This window comes from Labrus bergylta, chromosome 1 (genome assembly GCF_963930695.1).
Source record: "Labrus bergylta chromosome 1, fLabBer1.1, whole genome shotgun sequence".
Lineage (NCBI taxonomy): Eukaryota > Metazoa > Chordata > Actinopteri > Labriformes > Labridae > Labrus > Labrus bergylta.
Genome location: NC_089195.1, coordinates 35,446,133 through 35,465,703, shown reverse-complemented (window position 1 = coordinate 35,465,703; position 19,571 = coordinate 35,446,133). Strand labels below are relative to the sequence as shown.

The window sequence follows — 19,571 nt, the reverse complement described above, 5'->3', positions numbered from 1 at the left end:
AAATTAAAATGACATGCATTCAAGGGTTTTTAAAGGGAATAAACTTAATTCACCTACCACATGTCAATCAATCAATCTTTATTTGTATAGCACCAATTTATAACAAATATCATATCTATAATGACCTGTGCTGCTGCAATCTTGGCCAGGTCCCCCTTGTGTAAGAGAGCTTGATCTCAACTTGTTAAAAAAAAGGTTAAATAAACCCAACGTTAAATCATCATGAGCAACAAAGTTATAAAACTGTGAAGCTTGAGAAATGGGATAGGGGGAGATGGGATAAGATGCAGGAAGAAGGATAGGGACATCCAGCAGGCCGCCCACACCAACGAGATCCTACGAGACATTAGAGCTTGTAGAGGTTCAGCAGCTCATCAAAACGCAGCAAAACAGGATTCATGACTCAAACTGTGTCTACCAAAAAAAAATCAGATTCATGAGTTCTCTTCTTCTACGTCAGATCTCTTTGCATTCACATCGGGTTGTATTATAAGACAACACATTTAGACACTTCTGTTAAGTCCATGAAAAGAGGAAGTTTCACTGCTTGTGTAATACGAGTTTCACAGAAGTGACGCAGACACAGATGGAACACATTTAAAAAAAAATGAAAAGACAGTTTATTTAAGTAAGGAAGTGATGTCAGCGTGGTTTTCCTGTGGAGTAAAATAGTTGAAACATCTGAAGACAGCGCACACTGAACTATAAACAGAACGGGGTTTTTAATCCAACAGTTACTTGTTGCTTTGGACGATATATTAAAGGCTTTTTTAATCTTCACAAGGCAGTGTGTCGGACTGTTTTAGGTTATGACTTATTGACCAGGCAGAACACAAGATTTAAGGCAACATGAGATCTTAGTCATTTAAAACTCTTTTCAAACCCTTACAGCTTGGGATCTGAATGTATTGGCTGAGGAAGTTTGAAGTTTTTTTATTGTGTCATACATACATTTTTATGCCCAGCCCGCATGGGTTTACATGACACCATGAATTAAAACGTGCCAGGATCAGAGAGCAGTAGGTAGCCTATATTCATCGTCAAGAAACAAAAAGAGAACGCAAAAGTGAGAACCAGGGAGTGAGAAAAGTGTGAAAAAATCCTCAGGCTCAAGGATTTGTGACATCAGCATTTAAACAACTTTTTACATAAGAAAAAAAAAGTAGGGCATATTAATACATTGTTAGATATAACCAGTGATTTGAAGTAAATGACTGTAATCAGCAGTTTAACACGTCAGCTTGAGCACTGATTTTTTTTAAACTGGTGGTGTGTGTGTGTGTGTGTGTGAGGGGGGAACATGAGCTAAAACCAACATAAGCACAATTAAACAATAATGTAACAGCACATTTTTTTCTGTCTTAATGTTTGGCTCTTTTGCAATCTTTAACCATAAATACATTATGGCCCCAACAGTACAGATCCTGGACGTGTAGATTCCTTTTATTAAGCATTTTTAAAAGAAGCATAGCAAGGGACTTCATAGAAATGTAAAATACGGCAAGGTATAAAAAACAAGCAAAGACAGTCCCCTAAAGCAAACTTGTAAATGTTTATGATGGAAGGTGAAGACACCATGTTTGTTTTTGTGTTTTATATCGAATCATTGACTGAATCGGTCCAGAGAAATGTACTTTAATATTTGCTTCAACACTGTGAGGTAACAGAACCCTCACTCATTAACGCTTTGGTCATACTCGTGGTTTCTTAGTGACCGTGCTGTACAGTGCAGATTGATCCTCCACAACCTCCGGACTTCTTGACCTGTGAATTAAAAACAATAGTTAGAGACTGAAAAACTAAAAATCATCATCATGTTAAGAATGGGTTGAAACCCCACACAGATCAGTGTTGCCAGGTCCGCTTGTTATAAACGACTTTGGGCTTGTTTTTCTGTGAAGTCGATTGCAAATATCGTCAGTCGCGAGTTGCAGGTTTTTGGGCTTGTTTTCTAAAGTGCAGTTGCTTGTTTGGGCTTGCTTTGCTCCCTGTATGAACCCCTACTGATTCTTTCCAACTCCCCACAATAAAGCAAAAAACGATCGCGATAGTTTGTCCATTTCCAGGATCCGTCCACACACACACACACACACACACAACTACATCTAACAGAGCAGGAATAAGGGAAATATGGAAAAAAAATATAATAGAGTGGGAGAAAGAGATCTGACCTTAATACAGCATGCTGATGATGCTGGCACCCAAAAGCACAAAAAAAAAAAAACGGACATCGATTTCACTGTTTTCAAATCAACAGTCAAATCACTCCTTTAAAGGAAGAATGTGTGACTTTTTGATCCAGTAGATGTCGCCCTTGAGCACCTCCACCACACTGAAGCCTCCGCTCTCCTCCAGAGACACACCTCCAAACCCTCACACCTGGCGTTTGCACTAAGGAGTCAATCGCAAGCGGTGTACTAAATTGTTCTTGAGCTGCAATCACCTGTGTCCTGCATTGTTGTGTTAGCATGCTAATGTTAGCGCTCTTTAGTTAGCTTCACATTGAATGTAAATTTAAACGGCATGACCGTGATCTAAAAACACATACATGACGTTCAAATAATCAGTGAGTATGTTCTTCTTCTTCTCTCTAGTTCTTGACTAAAACAGCTTTTATACACAAGGGGAGGAGCCGGCCGTCCCGTCCATGTAAACACGGCTCTGACAACAACACAGCCAGCGGGACTCGAGCTTCTCCCTCATTGTAGACAGTCAGGACTCAGAGACACATTTACACAGGATATACTGTTTATGTGTAAATAGTCGCACATTCTTCCTTTAAACCTTGTGCAGCAAATACAACTTTAAACACAGACTCACTCTGTGGACGCACTAGCTCTCTCAAATTTGACCATCGTGTATTCCACATCTTCATAATCTTCCTCCTCCTCCTTCTTGGGTTGTTTTGGTCTTTGTCTCGGTCTGTTTTGCGGGGCTTGCAAAATGTTAGAGTAGAGAGGATCTTCCTGGTTTTTAGAGAAGGTCACAGAGGCATAACAAAGTTCTTCCTGCACCTCAGCTGGTTTTCTTTGTGCTGAAGACGAAGAGTTTTCACCGACTGAAGCCACCTGAAGCTGAAGAGTAAATATAGCATTACGTGGGTAAGAAGGTTTTCTAAGAAGCACTTGGAGTGACTTTAAGACTTCATCAGGCAAACATTTTAGAAGCATCTTGTTATCAAAGCCAAAAACCATCGAACAATGAGACCTGATCTTGTCTTTATACCTGTCCTCCGTTGTCTGTTCTCTCTTCAGGCTTGTTGGATCTCTTTCTTCTTGATACATAAAATATATGAAGAAAAAAAGAATGGATGAAATAGTAAAAAGACTGTACTGAAGCTCTGTTCATGGATAAATCCCTCTGCTCACCTTATGTATAGGAAGATGATGATGAGGAAAATGATAACCAGAAAAAGAGCAGTGATTGATCCAGCAGCTACTGATTTCATTGAACCTGAGAAACAGAGAATTCATTCAATAACTGATAAATGATCACAGGATTACATGTTGTTTGGGTCAGTGACACTGCACGACTTGCTCTTTATGTCTCAGTTCATGGGAGGTCTCCCTCTGCTGCCTCCTTTTGGGTGGTGGTGGGTAATGTGTTCATGGTGCTATTTTCCTGCGCTCAAAGCTCCTATCTCTCATATTGAAGAGGAACAAATTAAATAGTTTAAAGGTCTTGTTTATGAGCACAGCAGTGTATCCATGAGATGAAAAATGAGACGGATATCGCGGAATATATATATTCATTCTCACGTGAAGCTCACCTGAAATTTCAGGAAGTTTATAGGAGTTTTGTGCATGTGTGAACGCTCCATATGATAGCAGATTGTAAAGTTGAACGTCTGTATGTCCTAGTCAGTGGACAGGGTACTCTGCTGCAAAAGGGTGGGTTGCATCCTTTGGGTTGGGAACATCTTGGTGCTCAGTTTGAAGGGATTAAATAGTTTAAAGGTCTTGTTTATGAGCACAGCAGTGTATCCATGAGATAACAGTAACAGTTTTAATACAACACAAGCTCGCTAACCGTGAACTCAGACCGCATCATACAGTATATTGATTGGCAAAGGAATCTATCTTGCAATATAGTTGTCGCCGAGCCTTTAAGATGGATAGATTAAGTTTACAGGAATAAAATGTGCAGTGACACCAAGCAGGGTTGTACTGTTATTGAGACTGGCTGTTTAAAGGCCTTATATGCGATTTTTTTGATCCAGCAGATGTCGCCCTTGAGCACCAGCATGAAACCAAAACAACTTGCGCTGCATTGTTGTGTTAGCATGCTAAAGCTAGCGATCTTTATTATGCTCGTATCTTCATCTACATCTATCTATGTAAATTTACCCGAAATGACCGTCATCTAGAAGCGCTTACGTGACATTCAATTAAGCAGTGAGTACAGTATGTTATTCTTCTTTTCTCTAGTCCCTCAATTAAACAACTTTTATACACGAGGGGAGGAGTCAGCCGGCCGTCCTGGCGATGTAAACAAACTGAAGATAGGACTCTGAAAACTCTGAAAACATCACAGACAGTGGGACTCAGGTGTTACACCCATTGTAGACAGTCATGACTCACAGAGTTATTTTCAGAGGATATAATTGATTTCTACATTTACGTGTGAAAAATCACATATTAAGCCTTTAATGTAATGTGGACATAAATCATGTGAATTCAGGTTAAAAGCACGACTTACCTGAAACAACAATCGAATGAAAGGTGGAGTTACGGAGTCCTCTACTATTGTGGGCTTGACAGTAATAATTCCCACTGTGTTCAGACTTAATGTCTTTGATAGTGAGGATCTGTCCTGACGCTATCATGGTGAGTTCATCCTCCTTGTACCAGGTGTAATTAGCTGCTGGGTTAGCATCACTGCTACAGGTCAGATTCATTGAACTGCCCTCCATTATCTCAGCAGAGGGACTCACTGACACAGAGGGAAGCTTTGGAGCATCTGGAGGAAAACATGCAGAATAACACAACAGTAAAGGCAAAAGAAAAAAATAGGTTTCTGTTTTAAGTTTCTGATGGTGGAAGATTTATAGTAGAAGTATATAATTCAGGCAGTCTATTTGGCTCAACTTTGGAAGGTAATTTGTGCAGAACTGAACACAATACTCATTCGCTTGTTCTGTGTACTTTCTTTCGGGAAGTATCTCCCTGTGACCAGCATATAGATGAGGAGGTAATACAGTGACCTCTTTAAACTACTAAAAGCATGTGGTTGTACTATTAAGACAGGATTGAGAATATTTACAACTCTTGTTTAAACAATTGTTTGTTTGTGTTCCAGAAAAGAGCGATCAGACTTATGAACAAAGTGAACGTTAGAGAACATACTAACAGACTGTTTATAAGCTCACGTGTTGAAATTTCAGGATCTAGTTCACTTGAAAACATTATTAGTCATGTTTAAAGCTAGAAATAGATCATCACCAGAAAATGTACAGAATTTGTTTGTATTTACATCTAATGAGGAGGATCATAGACGGAGATTTAATTTTAAAAGTCCATTTGCACGCACTACATTAAAACAAATGTGTATCTCAGTAAATGGAGTTAAATTCTCTCTATAATCATTTAAAACTCTGCTCAAGTATCATTCAATTTAAAAGAATGTATAAAGAAAAGGTTCTGGGAAATTATGAATGTATTGAGTTAATCTAACTGATTGTATTTGATTGTTTCTATATTTTTGATCTATTTTTTGTTTTGTGAGAGAAAGAGAAAACAACAGGTTAGTCATCATATTCTGTTAAACACTATCTTGTGTTATTAGGAAAAGGGGGGGCAGGTATTATAAGTGTTCTTCTTCCTGCTCCTGTTTGCTCATGAACAGTGTTTCAGCATTATGAGAAAATATTTTTTGTTGTGTATATATGGTGTTGAAACCATACACTGAATTGAGCAAATAAATCAAATATGAAATGAAATGAAATTGTTAATGCAGCTGGACAACAGCACATCTTTTCTACCACCTTAAATCGACTGACTGTACTAAAGTACGCTCAGTGTTGATGTGATTGTAATCACTTACACTGAACATCTACATGTAATCCTGTGGAGTTTCTCTGCCCAAACTTATTGTTAGAGCTGCAGAAGTAGATCCCGCTGTCCTTGGAGCTGATAGAGGTGAAAGAATAAATGCCAACTTGTCCTTGAAGCAGTGTTTGGTTCTCCTTGTACCAGGTATAATTAGCTGCTGGGTTAGCATCACTGCTACAGGTCAGAGTCACTGAACTGCCCTCCACTATCTCAGCAGAGGGACTCGCTGACACAGAGGAAAACCTTGGAGCATCTGGTTGACAAAAGAGAACAATTCATGAATCTTTATGAACCAAATCATTTTAAGGCATTGGCTGCCATTAGTTTGAAGTAATAGTAAAAACAAATTATGAATCATTTTGATGCCACAAGTTGTAAATATGTAATCCTCCTCCTTTAGAAATCTTGCCAAGAGTCAAAAGGCCATTGTTACATCTATAAAGGTGACATGTAGGCTATTAATCAACTGTACATTTCACTTGGCCACTGATGTCCTTTTCCTTCCGCATGCATCTTCTAATTTTTGGCGGGACCTGTGCTCACAGCCCTGCATCATGCAGCTTGATTGGCACGTCTTAGAGATATCACCAGAATTGCAAGGTCCACCATTGGTGGCCCGTTCTTTTTACAGATTTGAGCAGGTTCACATTGAACACAGGAGACAGGCATGAAAGAATCTGGAGACGTTGTGATGAATGTAATACTGCCTGTAGCATCGCCCAGCATCTGGGGTGGGTCAGTGATGGTCTGGGTAGACATGACAGCCCCTCACAGCCAACCCTGACTGCTGGTATGTACCGGGATGAAATCCTCTGAGCAATTGTCAGACCTTGCGCTTGTGCAGTTTGCCCTGTGTTCCTCCTGGTGCAGGAAAATGCCTGACCTCATATGGCCAGCAGGCTGTTCCTGGATAATGAAGGCCTTGATGCCATTGACTGCTGCTATTGCTCCCCTGACCTAAATCCAACTAAGAACCTTTGGGACATTAGGAATCAGGAGCTCACTGATGCCCTGATCCAGGTCTAGGAGGAGACCTCCAAGGACACCATCTGCTGACTCATGAGGATCTTGTCCAGATCTTGTTGTGAGTAAATACAGGCAGTGGGGAATACAGGCAGTCCTGAGTCACATTAGAGCTGCTGTGATCAAATTCACCCAAGTCGGATCAGCCAATTTTTAAAATTTTGATTTTGGTGATTTAGAATCCAGCCCTCAGTGGGTTGATGGATTTGTTTTCTATTAACTGTTGTTACTTTACAAATTATAGAATGTACATCAGTTCATCAAGATTTTCAAATTTAATAATTCATTAATCAATTAATTAATGTTACATTTTCCCATGGAGCATTGTACCAAGATGCTCTACCGACTACATTATTAAGAAATTATGTGTTAAGAGTTAGTATGTGGCTTTAAGCTTTAGCCCAAGGAAAATTGGCCGAAGGAACTTTGTCTGAATAGAATACAAAATATGAAGTGTTGACTTTTGCGCTTTCACTGGACATCTACAAATAGAGTTGAAGAGTTGATCCGTCCATAGTGATTCTCAGATGTGCAGTAGTACATCCCTCTGTCCTCAGGGCTAATGGATGTAAAATAATAAATGCCTTTTCGTCCCTGAGCTGCTGATTGGTTCTTCTTGTACCATTTAAAAGTAGCTGCTGGGCTAGCATCACTGCTACAGGTCAGAGTCACTGAACTGCCCTCCACTATCTCAGCAGAGGGACTCACTGACACAGAGAGAAGCTTTGGAGCATCTGGAGAAGATAAGTTAGTAGTAAATATTCTATGTTGAGGTATGCTACCACCATAGCACAGAGTAATTAAATCATAAACTGAATAACGTTGTGTAGCAACATTTTAGCTGATGATTGTCTGAAACATACGTACAGTAAGCCTATGTGACAAAACTCCCCAGTTCTAGCTCAGTGGATTGAAGCTAAGTGTGAATGAATTTCTAACGTGAAAGCTGAGTACAATCTTCTCCCATAGAGACAGGAGAGATAAAAACTGTTTGTCATTTTTCACTCACATTTCACATCAGAGATAAAGTGTTCAGATGTTCTCCTCCCCAGATCGTTCTCAGCCGCACAGTAAAACTCTCCAGAGTCAGACGACTGGACGGAGCTGAAGACGAGCTCTGGTCCTTTACTGAGAGGTTGAAAGTCTGGGTTCCCATTCTTCTTGTACCAGGTATAATTAGCTGCTGGGTTAGCATCACTGCTACAGGTCAGAGTCACAGTACTGTTCTCCACTATCTCAGCAGAGGGACTCACTGACACAGAGGGAAGCTTTGGAGCATCTGAGGAAGACATCAGGAGACATTACTCAAAGATAAGAACATTTGATCATAGATACATGTTCATTTTTATCTAGATGTCTTTATGTTCCTTTTTGATTCATCTTTCTGTCACAGTGACTGTAAAGTGCTGACCATGGAGCTCGAGTTTTACTTCTTTTTTTGTCTTGTCATCAACTCTGTTCAATATACATAACAAACTAAGGCTGTGAGCTTCCAGGTTATTTTGAGGAGTCTCTTTCTTAAACATTGAATATGTGTTAATCGTTTTAGCTTTTGCTTCATCACTGATATCTTCACGAGACTGAAGCTTAATCTTTAGTTGCTTTTGTACTCAGATTCTGTTTTAACTCTGTTGTGATCATTTAAAAACTGTTACCGAGCAGTTTAATATTACTCATTTGTAAACAGAGTTAAAGGAGCAGTATGTAGCTCTGACACCTAGTGTTTAAAATGGGTACTGCAGTCCAAATTCTAAACATTGGAGAGAGCTGGCTTTTATATTTTACACATTGGACTTTTAAATCTATAAGATTCCAGCAGGGTTTTAAGGGAACTTAAAGTGTAAGTGTGCTGTGGCGTTAGTCTTTAAGTGTGTTTTGTGATTTAGTCAAGTTTACTCACACACTGAAGGAGAGGGGAATCGATCATGTCCGTTTAAGGCACAGGAGATTTCATCCTCAAGAGAAAACGAGCCTTTATAGGTAGAAGTCACAGCTCTGGTTATTTTCTGTTTGTTGCTGAACCAGACGTATGAGAGACGACCGACTTCACTGCAGTTGCTGTGACACGTCATCTCCACCTCAATGGAATGCTGATCGGCTCTTATCCTTTTAACCTGAACCTGTAACGCTGGATATGGAGGAAAAAAAGTGAATTGTCTCTGTTCTAAAAAGAGAGAGATTAGATTTAGATGCACATCATTTGAACTTCCACAATATCTAGAAGTCAAAGCAAGAAAACTAAGAGTCTGTGACCACACAGCCTTTATTCTGACAAAAGCTCCAACAGAGAACTTGGATTAAAATGCCTTTTTTTGGTCTGACTCAGTCAGCGCACACAAATTAGGCGTCTTTTCTATAATAATAATGATAATAATAATAATAATAATAATAATAATAACTTTATTTATATAGCACCTTTAAAAACACAGGTTTAAAAGTACTGTGACAAACAACAAAGGCAAGAACAAAGCAAACTAAACCAAACACAGAAGAACATAAACAACAGCAAGAGTATTATGATCATTTCTGTCTGACATACTTTACAGCTTGGTGTAAAACCGAGCCTAAACAAGCTTCCCCTCTTCAGATTGTCTTTAGGTAACGTTTGTTAAGAATTAGGGCTCTTCAAATAAAAATTGGTTTCCAAAGAAAAGAAAAGGACAAAAGCTTCTACCTGAAGAGTTCAAAGATTTGAAACTAAAAAACTCAGAGAAGCTGCTAAAAAGTTGGATTGCTCTAAATCGTTGGTTCTCAACTGGTCTCACCTCAGGACCGACTATCAACTATGAGGAAGTGTAAACCAAATTATCTGATATTTGTCAACCAATGAGATGTATTTAAATGTTGTGCAGTTTGGACCTCAGATGGTACAAAACATGTTTAAAGCACTCATAGACTTTTTGGCACACTTTATGTTTCCAAACACAAATTCACAACCCACTGAAAACGGCTCTGCGACCCACTTTGTGGTCCCGACCCACCAGTTGAGAACCTCTGCTCTAAAGTAAAAGACGCTGAGTGGTGACATTTATCACAAAGACTCTCTTATCATTAACACACAAGCATGACCTGTTTGTTCATATAAAACAGTGAGTACAAACTGATAGTGATGAGTTCAGGTTCTGTGTTTGTGTGTCTCCATGGCTCTGCGTTCATTAGTACCTGTGACAGTCAGAGTTGTTCCAGGTAAACTGCTCCTCCATTCAAAGCTTCTTGTTGTAAATTTGAAACGATGCTGGGCTGAATCGCTCTCTCTCAGGTCAGAGATTCTCAGAGTGGAGCGTCCTCTCTCTCTTTCAGAGACCTGAACACGATTTGACTGATACCAATGCTGACTATGTTCAGGACTGAACCAGAACTTTGAAGTGACCGCTTCATGACCGTTGTAAGTACAATAAATGTCCACTGATGAGCCTTTGGGTGCACAGATGGTTCTGACATCGTACTTCACTCTGTTACAGGTTTCATCATGAACACCTGGAAAATTAAACAAGTAATTTAAAACAGAGTAAAAACTCACAAGAGGAAAAAAACAAGTAGTTACACGTCTCCACCACCAGATGTTGTTTTGTTCGAAGCAGATTGTGAAGTTAACTCACACACTGGAGGAGAGGGGAAATCCTGGTGTTCCTCTAAAGCACAGGAATAGCTGTCTGCATATTCAAAGTAGTCTGAGTAAGTCGAGGATGTTTTTCTGGGGATTTTCTCTCCATTCTTGAACCAAATGTAGGAGGAATGAGTACAACTGCTGACACACGTCAGATCTGCCCGAGAAGAAGAAAAAGAATATCTAGATGTGTCCACCTTCACATGAAGATCTGGATGTGTGGAGAGAGAACAGAGAGGAAATTTAAGACAACACTGTCAATACTTTACAGCTTGGTGTAAAACCGAGCCTAAACAAGCTTCCCTTCTTCAGATTGTCTTTAGGTAACGTTTGTTAAGAATTAGGGCTCTTCAAATAAAAATTGTTTTCCAAAGAAAGAAAAAAAAAGGACAAAAGCTTCTACCTGAAGAGTTCAAAGATTTAAAACTAAAAAACTCAGAGAAGCTGCTAAAAAGTTGGATTGCTCTAAATCGTTGGTTCTCAACTGGTCTCGCCTCAGGACCGAATATCAACTATGAGGAAGTGTAAACCAAATTACCTGATATTTGTCAACCAATGAGATGTATTTAAATGTTGTGCAGTTTGGACCTCAGATGGTACAAAACATGTTTGAAGCACTCATAGACTTTTTGGCACACTTTATGTTTCCAAACACAAATTCACAACCCACTGAAAACGGCTCTGCGACCCACTTTGTGGTCCCGACCCACCAGTTGAGAACCTCTGCTCTAAAGTAAAAGACGCTGAGTGGTGACATTCATCACAAAGGCTCTCTTATCATTAACACACAAGCATGACCTGTTTGTTCATATAAAACAGTGAGTACAAACTGATAGTGATGAGTTCAGGTTCTGTGTTTGTGTGTCTCCATGGCTCTGCGTTCATTAGTACCTGTGACAGTCAGAGTTGTTCCAGGTAAACTGCTCCTCCATTCAAAGCTTCTTGTTGTAAAGTTGAAACGATGCTGGGCTGAATCGCTCTCTCTCAGGTCAGAGATTCTCAGAGTGGAGCGTCCTCTCTCTCTTTCAGAGACCTGAACACGATTTGACTGATACCAATGCTGACTATGTTCAGGACTGAACCAGAACTTTGAAGTGACCGCTTCATGACCGTTGTAAGTACAATAAATGTCCACTGATGAGCCTTTGGGTGCACAGATGGTTCTGACATCGTATTTCACTCTGTTACAGGTTTCATCATGAACACCTGGAAAATTAAACAAGTAATTTAAAACAGAGTAGGTGAGTATTCACAAGAGAAAAAAAACAAGTAGTTACACGTCTCCTCCACCAGATGTTGTTTTGTTCGAAGCAGATTGTGAAGTTAACTCACACACTGGAGGAGAGGGGAAATCCTGGTGTTCCTGTAAAGCACAGGAATAGCTGTCTGCATTATTAAAGTAGTCTGAGTAACTCGAGGATGTTTTTCTGGGGATTTTCTCTCCATTCTTGAACCAAATGTAGGAGGAATGAGTACAACTGCTGACACACGTCAGATCTGCCCGAGAAGAAGAAAAAGAATATCTAGATGTGTCCACCTTCACATGAAGATCTGGATGTGTGGAGAGAGAACAGAGAGGAAATTTAAGACAACACTGTCAATACTTTACAGCTTGGTGTAAAACCGAGCCTAAACAAGCTTCCCTTCTTCAGATTGTCTTTAGGTAACGTTTGTTAAGAATTAGGGCTCTTCAAATAAAAATTGTTTTCCAAAGAAAGAAAAGTAAAGGACAAAAGCTTCTATCTGAAGAGTTCAAAGATTTGAAACTAAAAAACTCAGAGAAGCTGCTAAAAAGTTGGATTGCTCTAAATCGTTGGTTCTCAACTGGTCTCGCCTCAGGACCGACTATCAACTATGAGGAAGTGTAAACCAAATTATCTGATATTTGTCAACCAATGAGATGTATTTAAATGTTGTGCAGTTTGGACCTCAGATGGTACAAAACAGGTTTAAAGCACTCATAGACTTTTTGGCACACTTTATGTTTCCAAACACAAATTCACAACCCACTGAAAACGGCTCTGCGACCCACTTTGTGGTCCCGACCCACCAGTTGAGAACCACTGCTCTAAAGTAAAAGACGCTGAGTGGTGACATTCATCACAAAGGCTCTCTTATCATTAACACACAAGCATGACCTGTTTGTTCATATAAAACAGTGAGTACAAACTGATAGTGATGAGTTCAGGTTCTGTGTTTGTGTGTCTCCATGGCTCTGCGTTCATTAGTACCTGTGACAGTCAGAGTTGTTCCAGGTAAACTGCTCCTCCATTCAAAGCTTCTTGTTATAAATTTGAAACGATGCTGGGCTGAATCGCTCTCTCTCAGGTCAGAGATTCTCAGAGTGGAGCGTCCACTCTCTCTTTCAGAGACCTGAACACGATTTGACTGATACCAATGCTGACTATGTTCAGGACTGAACCAGAACTTTGAAGTGACCGCTTCATGACCGTTGTAAGTACAATAAATGTCCACTGATGAGCCTTTGGGTGCACAGATGGTTCTGACATCGTACTTCACTCTGTTACAGGTTTCACCACGAACACCTGGAAAATTAAACAAGTAATTTAAAACAGAGTAAAAACTCACAAGAGGAAAAAAACAAGTAGTTACACGTCTCCACCACCAGATGTTGTTTTGTTCGAAGCAGATTGTGAAGTTAACTCACACACTGGAGGAGAGGGGAAATCCTGGTGTTCCTGTAAAGCACAGGAATAGCTGTCTGCATATTCAAAGTAGTCTGAGTAAGTCAAGGATGTTTTTCTGGGGATTTTCTCTCCATTCTTGAACCAAATGTAGGAGGAATGAGGAGGGAGAGTACAACTGCTGACACACGTCAGATCTGCCCAAGAAGAAGAATATCTAGATGTGCCCACCTTCACATGAAGATCTGGTTGTGTGGAGAGAGAACAGAGAGGAAATTTAAGACAACACTGTCTATATTCATATGCACAAATATAAAAGAAGACATTGATATTGTTGTTTTATTGTTTTTAAAATAATCAACAAATGAATGAAAACATTACCTGTGAGGGACAAAGTGACTCCGGGATCACCAATATATTTTCCATCTTGATGGGTTGTTATGAACCTGAACTTGTAAACAGCTGAGTCACTATTTCCCACATTTGTGATTGTCAGAGTGGAGTCCTTCGATTTAGAGCTGTAGGTCACACGACCTGTGTACTGTGAGTCTGTTTGCAGATCTACAGGTTCTCCATCCTGGACTTCAGTAAACCAGAAGGACTTCTGAACTGTAATAGACTGATATTTGAATCGCGATGGGTAGCTGTAGGTGCACCTTAGTACGACTGTTGATCCTCTTAAGGCACAGACTTCAGTAGAGGAGTAAGTCACTCCCCAGCCAGCCTGACCCTGAATCACTGTAAAATAGAGCACATCAAGAACCACAGTTACAGTAAGAGCAGCATCATGAGTCAAACCTTCATTCATAGTGGAGGTGCTTCAACTAGTACGACTACACCTGATGTCAGAGTGAGACAAAGCTAGCAGCTATCCTAATAAAGTAGAAAAGGTCAAGTCTCTTTGTGCAGAAGTTACTATTTACAGTCTGTTTAATAATTAAAGTCATAAGTATGAAGAGTTCAGAGACGACATCTATGATCAGATTGTTGTCCTCACTTCAGCAAAAATACTTATTGTGAAAAAGCATACTTCTTGATGTTTAATGACAGCAGAAGATCACATCTTGACCGTTCTGTTCCTTGTCTTTTCTCTCCACATCGACTGTTCTACTTATTGGAGCCAAATGTTTTCACACCTAGGGCCAGATTTACTAAGCTCCCAAGTAAAGAGTACTAAATTGCGTGTTTACTCCAAAAATTTGCACGTGTGGTTAGTGGGCGATTTGCGGGTGATCTACTAAGAAGATTTGCGTGAACGACACCAGGTGCAAACCTTGTGCAGGCGGTACTATTTAAGTTAGGCTTTTGCGTGTTCTACTGGTTTACGTCACGGAGAGTTTGGACGGAAAGCAGGACGACTGCAAGCGCAAAATAGGTATCAGTGGAAGAGGTCAATGAACGTACAGTATTTTTGAGTTATAAGAGATAAATCTGAATATTACAAAGAAGATTTTGGTTATAAGAAAACCTCTGCATTAAACAGGGCCTCTCTTTTCTTCCCTTGATCTTAAGAATGAAGTGTCATACATTGCGCAGGAGGTGTGAGCTGTGTCCTCTGTGGACCGTGTGCTCTACACTCGCACCAGACAGCTGGTCAGCGCTGTGTCTGATCGGACATAAATGCCCTGGAGAGAGGTATCGAAGACGGGGGTACAAACAGTGGGTAGGTACCCCAATCCAAGCGTCATACAGAGTAGCAGCAGCTTTAGAGGGAGGAGACGAGTGCATTATGGAGAGGAGCGCACCGAAGGGGCGAGCTGGGGAAGAGACGCGCAGCCCGAGAAAAAGGAAAATCCAAGTTTAAAATATAATGTTGGCGAAAAGAGGGAAATAGGAAGACATAAATATCAATGTTGAAATTCTATAGAATGCAGAGGCTGTGGATGTTCAGTTTTCTTTGGCAACAACAGCCTGTAGTTTAATCACGGTGTTTCTCTTCCTTAACATTTCGAATATTGAATCAAATTAAAAAATAAATGCATGCTATTTGAAACATGTAAACACAAGGTGTTAAATTCAGACACCGTCACAATCACCTCAGTTTTTGTCTGCTTGGTAAATCACAATGCGTGTACTAACTTAACTTGTTTACATTTTCTCCTTTCTAGGACAGAAACGCCCCATATTGAATATTAATTAAGGCAAACGTACTAAATGGACAATGCGTGTTTTGTTCATATGAAAGATTCAATCCTCACTGCGCGCCGTTAGTAGATCAGATAATACTTTTTTTGCTGGTGGTATCAAGTTTGCACACGTTTTAAGACACACAAACCTTTAGTAAATCAGGCCCCTAGAGTTCGTTTGCTCTGGTCTGAATCGTGGACCAGTTTGTTCCATTGTCACATAAATACATCAGGTTTGTTCTGTGTTCACATGTGGACATTTACAAGCGGACCGATATGTTTGATTTGCGAGGAATACGATCTCTAAGTCAAAATTTTTGATGGAGAAATCCAGGAAGTAAACAAAGACTAGTCCTACTACTCCTTCCTGGCTGTGGCTGCTCTGAAGAAACTTTACAATTTCAAAATAGACAGACAACTACGTGATTTACAAATATTACGTTGGCTCTGGTCATTGCTTTCTATATAGTTTTTTTTGCAGACCTCAGAAACCCCTTTTCACTGAGCCACTGACTAAAGAGTGAGTAGATTTCAATGTTCTTATTTGTTGTCGAAAGTTGTGAGCTTTTAAAGTCTTCTGACCCAATCTCTATGAGAATCTGCACGTCCTCAAGTACATGACTGTCCCTGATTCTTCATGCTGCTGTTGTGCTCGTTAAAGGCTAACAATCCTACCCATAATTCACTGAGCTAACGGCTAATGTAGCTGATTTAATAAAAAAAGAAGATTTTTTCCTGTTTTCCTACAAACAGCACAAAAAATAAGTGTACCCCCCTTTTCGAGCGACCCGGATATGATTGTTTGGTCTGCACCAGGGTTTGATTGACAGCTTTCACACCAGCACAAACTTGCTACAGACTCAAGATATCTTTAACTGAACCAAACAGGCTAGATGTGAAAACGCCCAAAGAGGCTCTTCACACATTTCATTAATATCCGTCTTTGGTGATCTGATGACAAGTGGATAGCCTTAATGCTCGGTGTGAACGCGCCCCAATGCCTCCTGAGGATGGGCTGAGTTCTGACAGCTCGGACCACATACAGACGTGGTGTGGCATGCATTTGTTCACATTGGATTGATAGTGTAAACACTCATGCGTCCACTGCAGCATTTAGGACCGCCCACTCAACTTAAAACCTGGGAGAACAACAGATTCTGTCCATGCAAAGTTTGAACACCTGTACTAAGGTATTGTCCACTTGTTATAAGATCACCCAGGGATGACAATGCAAGGTGTGAACACAATCTTAGACTGTTCAAACATCATTTGTCAATACTACTCAACCACCAACCAGACAGCAGAACACTTCATATATCCAAATGGTCATGCATGTACAGACTCTGCATTAATATACAGATATCTGTTATTAATAGAGGTTACTGCAAAAGGGAAAAGAGGCGGAGCAACAGTTGAAGACGTACACCTGATCTCTATTAAAGACGATAAAGACATGATATAGAGGGTGCAGCCAGGGGTCTCAGTGTCGAGAACATTTGTGTTTAAAACTGTTTTGTGTGACCAGGAGGTAAAATAAATAAATATTAGAAGAGTGGAGTACATGAGAACTAAACTGTCTGCTCTGCTGAGTTGTTTCCTGTCCGTGATGCGGCGACAGCAGAGTGTGAATGGAATCTGCTGAGAAATGAGGTGTGAGCAAAAACTGTGATGGGTAGATAATAAAGAGAGAGACAGCATTTTCAAACTTTTCAAACTGATGTTGCAGTTTGGTTATTAACAATATATTATTAATAATAATAATCATGATTATTAAAAATGAATATCTAGAAACAAATGTATCAATTACTTTTGGGGCACCACCTCGTAATCAGCGACCAATAACAAAAAGGAGTCGAAATCAGTCTCAACAATATGTATTAAATAAGAAGGAAACTTTTGCTTCAGCCACAAATGGAGGTCGGTGCTCTCAGAGAAGGATCTTAGACGTCCAAAAAACATTATTCAGTCGACTCCATCTCTTGAACAGCATCCAAAGAAACTACTGGAGCAATGTGTCTTCCTCAATGTCGACTCAACGTCAAACATTTTTCCTTTGCATCTAAATAAATTTGCCTCAAGTGATTTGTGCGCTCCAATCCATCCATCCATTATCTGTACCACTTTTCCCGTTAGGGGTTGCAGGGGGCTGGAGCCAATCCCATCTGTCATTGAGCGAGAGGTGGGGTACACCTTGGACTGGTCAACAGTCAATCACAGGGCTGACATATAGAGACAGACAACCAGCCACTCTCACATTCACACCTACATGCAATTTAGAGTCACCAGTTAACCTGACGAGCATTTCTTTGGACTGTGGGAGGAAGCCGGAGTACCCGGGGTCCCAGGCCGGCCACACGAGTCAGAAAAGTCTGGACACGCCCCTATATATGAAGCCCGTTGTCAACAACATACCTGTCTGTCAGTCTACTAGTCCGGCTTGCAGGTCGTGGACCAGTCAGTGTTTTAAGTCAGGTTGGCTGTTTGTCTGGAGTAGTGCTGTCATTTAAAAAAAATCAACTTTGAACAAACTTAGAATATAACACGGTAACGTTGGATCACAGCGCACAACGTTCTTTCTCCCAGGATGCCGCTGTGCTGACGTCAGCGTAACCTCGCCTGCTCGTTGTCGGCTGTTTCACATAAAGTAACAAGTTCTTTTAACTGTCAGTAACTGTAACGGCGTTATTGAATCTGGAAAGTAACTCGTTCGTTAGTAGTTACCGCCAGTGTTAATCTTCACACCATTTTTTAATTTAGTCATAGTCTCCTGACAAAAATGTCCTTTATATTCAGTCAGATATTAGTCATTTGTTATTGATTTAATTTAGTCAATTAGTCACTGACTAAAATTGCACATCATTTTAGTTGATGAAAATAGAAGATATTTTAGTCAACAAAATCAGACGCTAGCTTTTATTTTTATTATCAGAAGCTGCAGGGGGCGGGGCTTCACAGAGTATGCTATGGTTTACAATGATTTTAGAACAGCTGAGGGGGTACGGGATAATCGTCACTTGTAATGTAGTTTTTGTTTCATCACATTTTCGTCAATTCGATGATAAAGTAATATTATTTATCAAATCGTCAAATAGCGGAGTTTCGGCTCGTCATCGTCATAGTTGACTAATTTAAAAAGACCTTTGTCAATGAATATTTTCGTCATTTATATTGTTAACGAGATTAACACTGGTTACCGCAAATATTAGTTTCTTTACATTAAAGTTTTTTTGTGTACTTTGTACCTGAAGTGTACCAAAAGAGCCAAAACAATGAGCTGAAAGGCATAAAATGGTCTGCAGAGCTGGTAGAAGGTGTGCATCTGCTGATAATTCTCTATTGCTTCTATCAGTACAGGAATATTTTTACATTAGTGCTGCTATAATCTTTCTCAATCACCTTTAAAATCCTGCTCAGAAAAAAAGACCTCATATGTGATATATTTATGTTGTATTTCCTGTCACAGAGTAAACAGCCTCTAAATACACGAATGCACACAAACACATGCTAACGTTCAGTTTGGAGGACTGCAGATCATTCATACAAAACCCAACACAACACAACTCTTCCAGCTCAGTTAGAGCATGATCTCTGAAGTTTATAAAGGAAGGTTATAAGCGTTCAAACACAGTCTGCTGAACTTCCTGTAAACACTTAGAATTACAGGAAGAGAAGCACATTTCTGATGTCGTAACTCGTCACCGATGAAAACTTTTGTATTTAACTTAAAATGACATCTCCTCTGACTTTCTAAAGTCTGCTCTTTGCCTTGAAGTATAAATGTGGAAGTAAGTTACCTGGCACAGAGAGAAGGAAGACGATAAATCCACTCGCTGCTGCTGTTAAACTCATAGCTGCTCCTCTTGTCTCTGTTAAATCAACAGGTTCATCACATCCATGAGACACACTGGTGTGAGGTCGTCACTATAAAAATGGCTTCTTCTTAAAATGAGGATGTGGTCTTTCAAGACGCATTTTTAAATATGTGGTGAGTGAACTTGTGTTGAACAGATGAAGAGCCACGCCGGCTTTCTTCCTCTTTTTATAATTATTATGCATGAGCACACAACATACAGTAAACGCCTGAGATGAAATGAAGAAATGATTCTCACTGTTTTTATGC

At 40.0% G+C, this 19,571-nt stretch overlaps 1 protein-coding gene across 2 annotated transcripts; it reads right to left on the bottom strand.

Annotated features, from left to right (window-relative positions):
- Positions 1-61: 61 nt before the first annotated feature.
- LOC109978640 (basement membrane-specific heparan sulfate proteoglycan core protein) lies at positions 62-19,425 on the bottom strand. 2 transcript variants are annotated; one of them, XM_065960020.1, is made up of 16 exons: positions 19,246-19,425; positions 13,707-14,063; positions 13,349-13,570; positions 12,912-13,226; positions 12,013-12,231; positions 11,572-11,886; positions 10,673-10,891; positions 10,236-10,550; positions 8,974-9,201; positions 8,083-8,352; positions 6,043-6,303; positions 4,699-4,959; positions 3,369-3,453; positions 3,226-3,271; positions 2,821-3,074; positions 62-1,764 (listed from the first exon to the last, which is right to left on the bottom strand). In XM_065960020.1, exons 1-16 carry the CDS (start codon positions 19,298-19,300, stop codon positions 1,692-1,694), a joined length of 3,495 nt encoding a protein of 1,164 aa, XP_065816092.1. In that variant the 5' UTR covers positions 19,301-19,425; the 3' UTR covers positions 62-1,691. The 2 variants fall into 2 exon arrangements, with proteins under 2 accessions (XP_065816092.1, XP_065816087.1); XM_065960015.1 differs by having other exon boundaries at positions 3,226-3,274; positions 19,246-19,424.
- Between the last annotated feature and the right edge of the window lie 146 nt (positions 19,426-19,571).

What these genes read in the sequence shown, in the direction of transcription:
- LOC109978640 (XM_065960015.1), bottom strand. Translation starts at nt 19,300, where the DNA reads ATGAGTTTAACAGCAGCAGCGAGTGGATTTATCGTCTTCCTTCTCTCT. An exon ending in CTTCCTTCTCTCTGTGCCAG is followed by an intron (nt 14,064 to 19,245) that starts GTAACTTACTTC and finishes TCTATTTTACAG; the next exon opens with TGATTCAGGGTCAGGCTGGC. An exon ending in TCATTCGATTGTTGTTTCAG is followed by an intron (nt 3,454 to 4,698) that starts GTAAGTCGTGCT and finishes TCTGTTTCTCAG; the next exon opens with GTTCAATGAAATCAGTAGCT.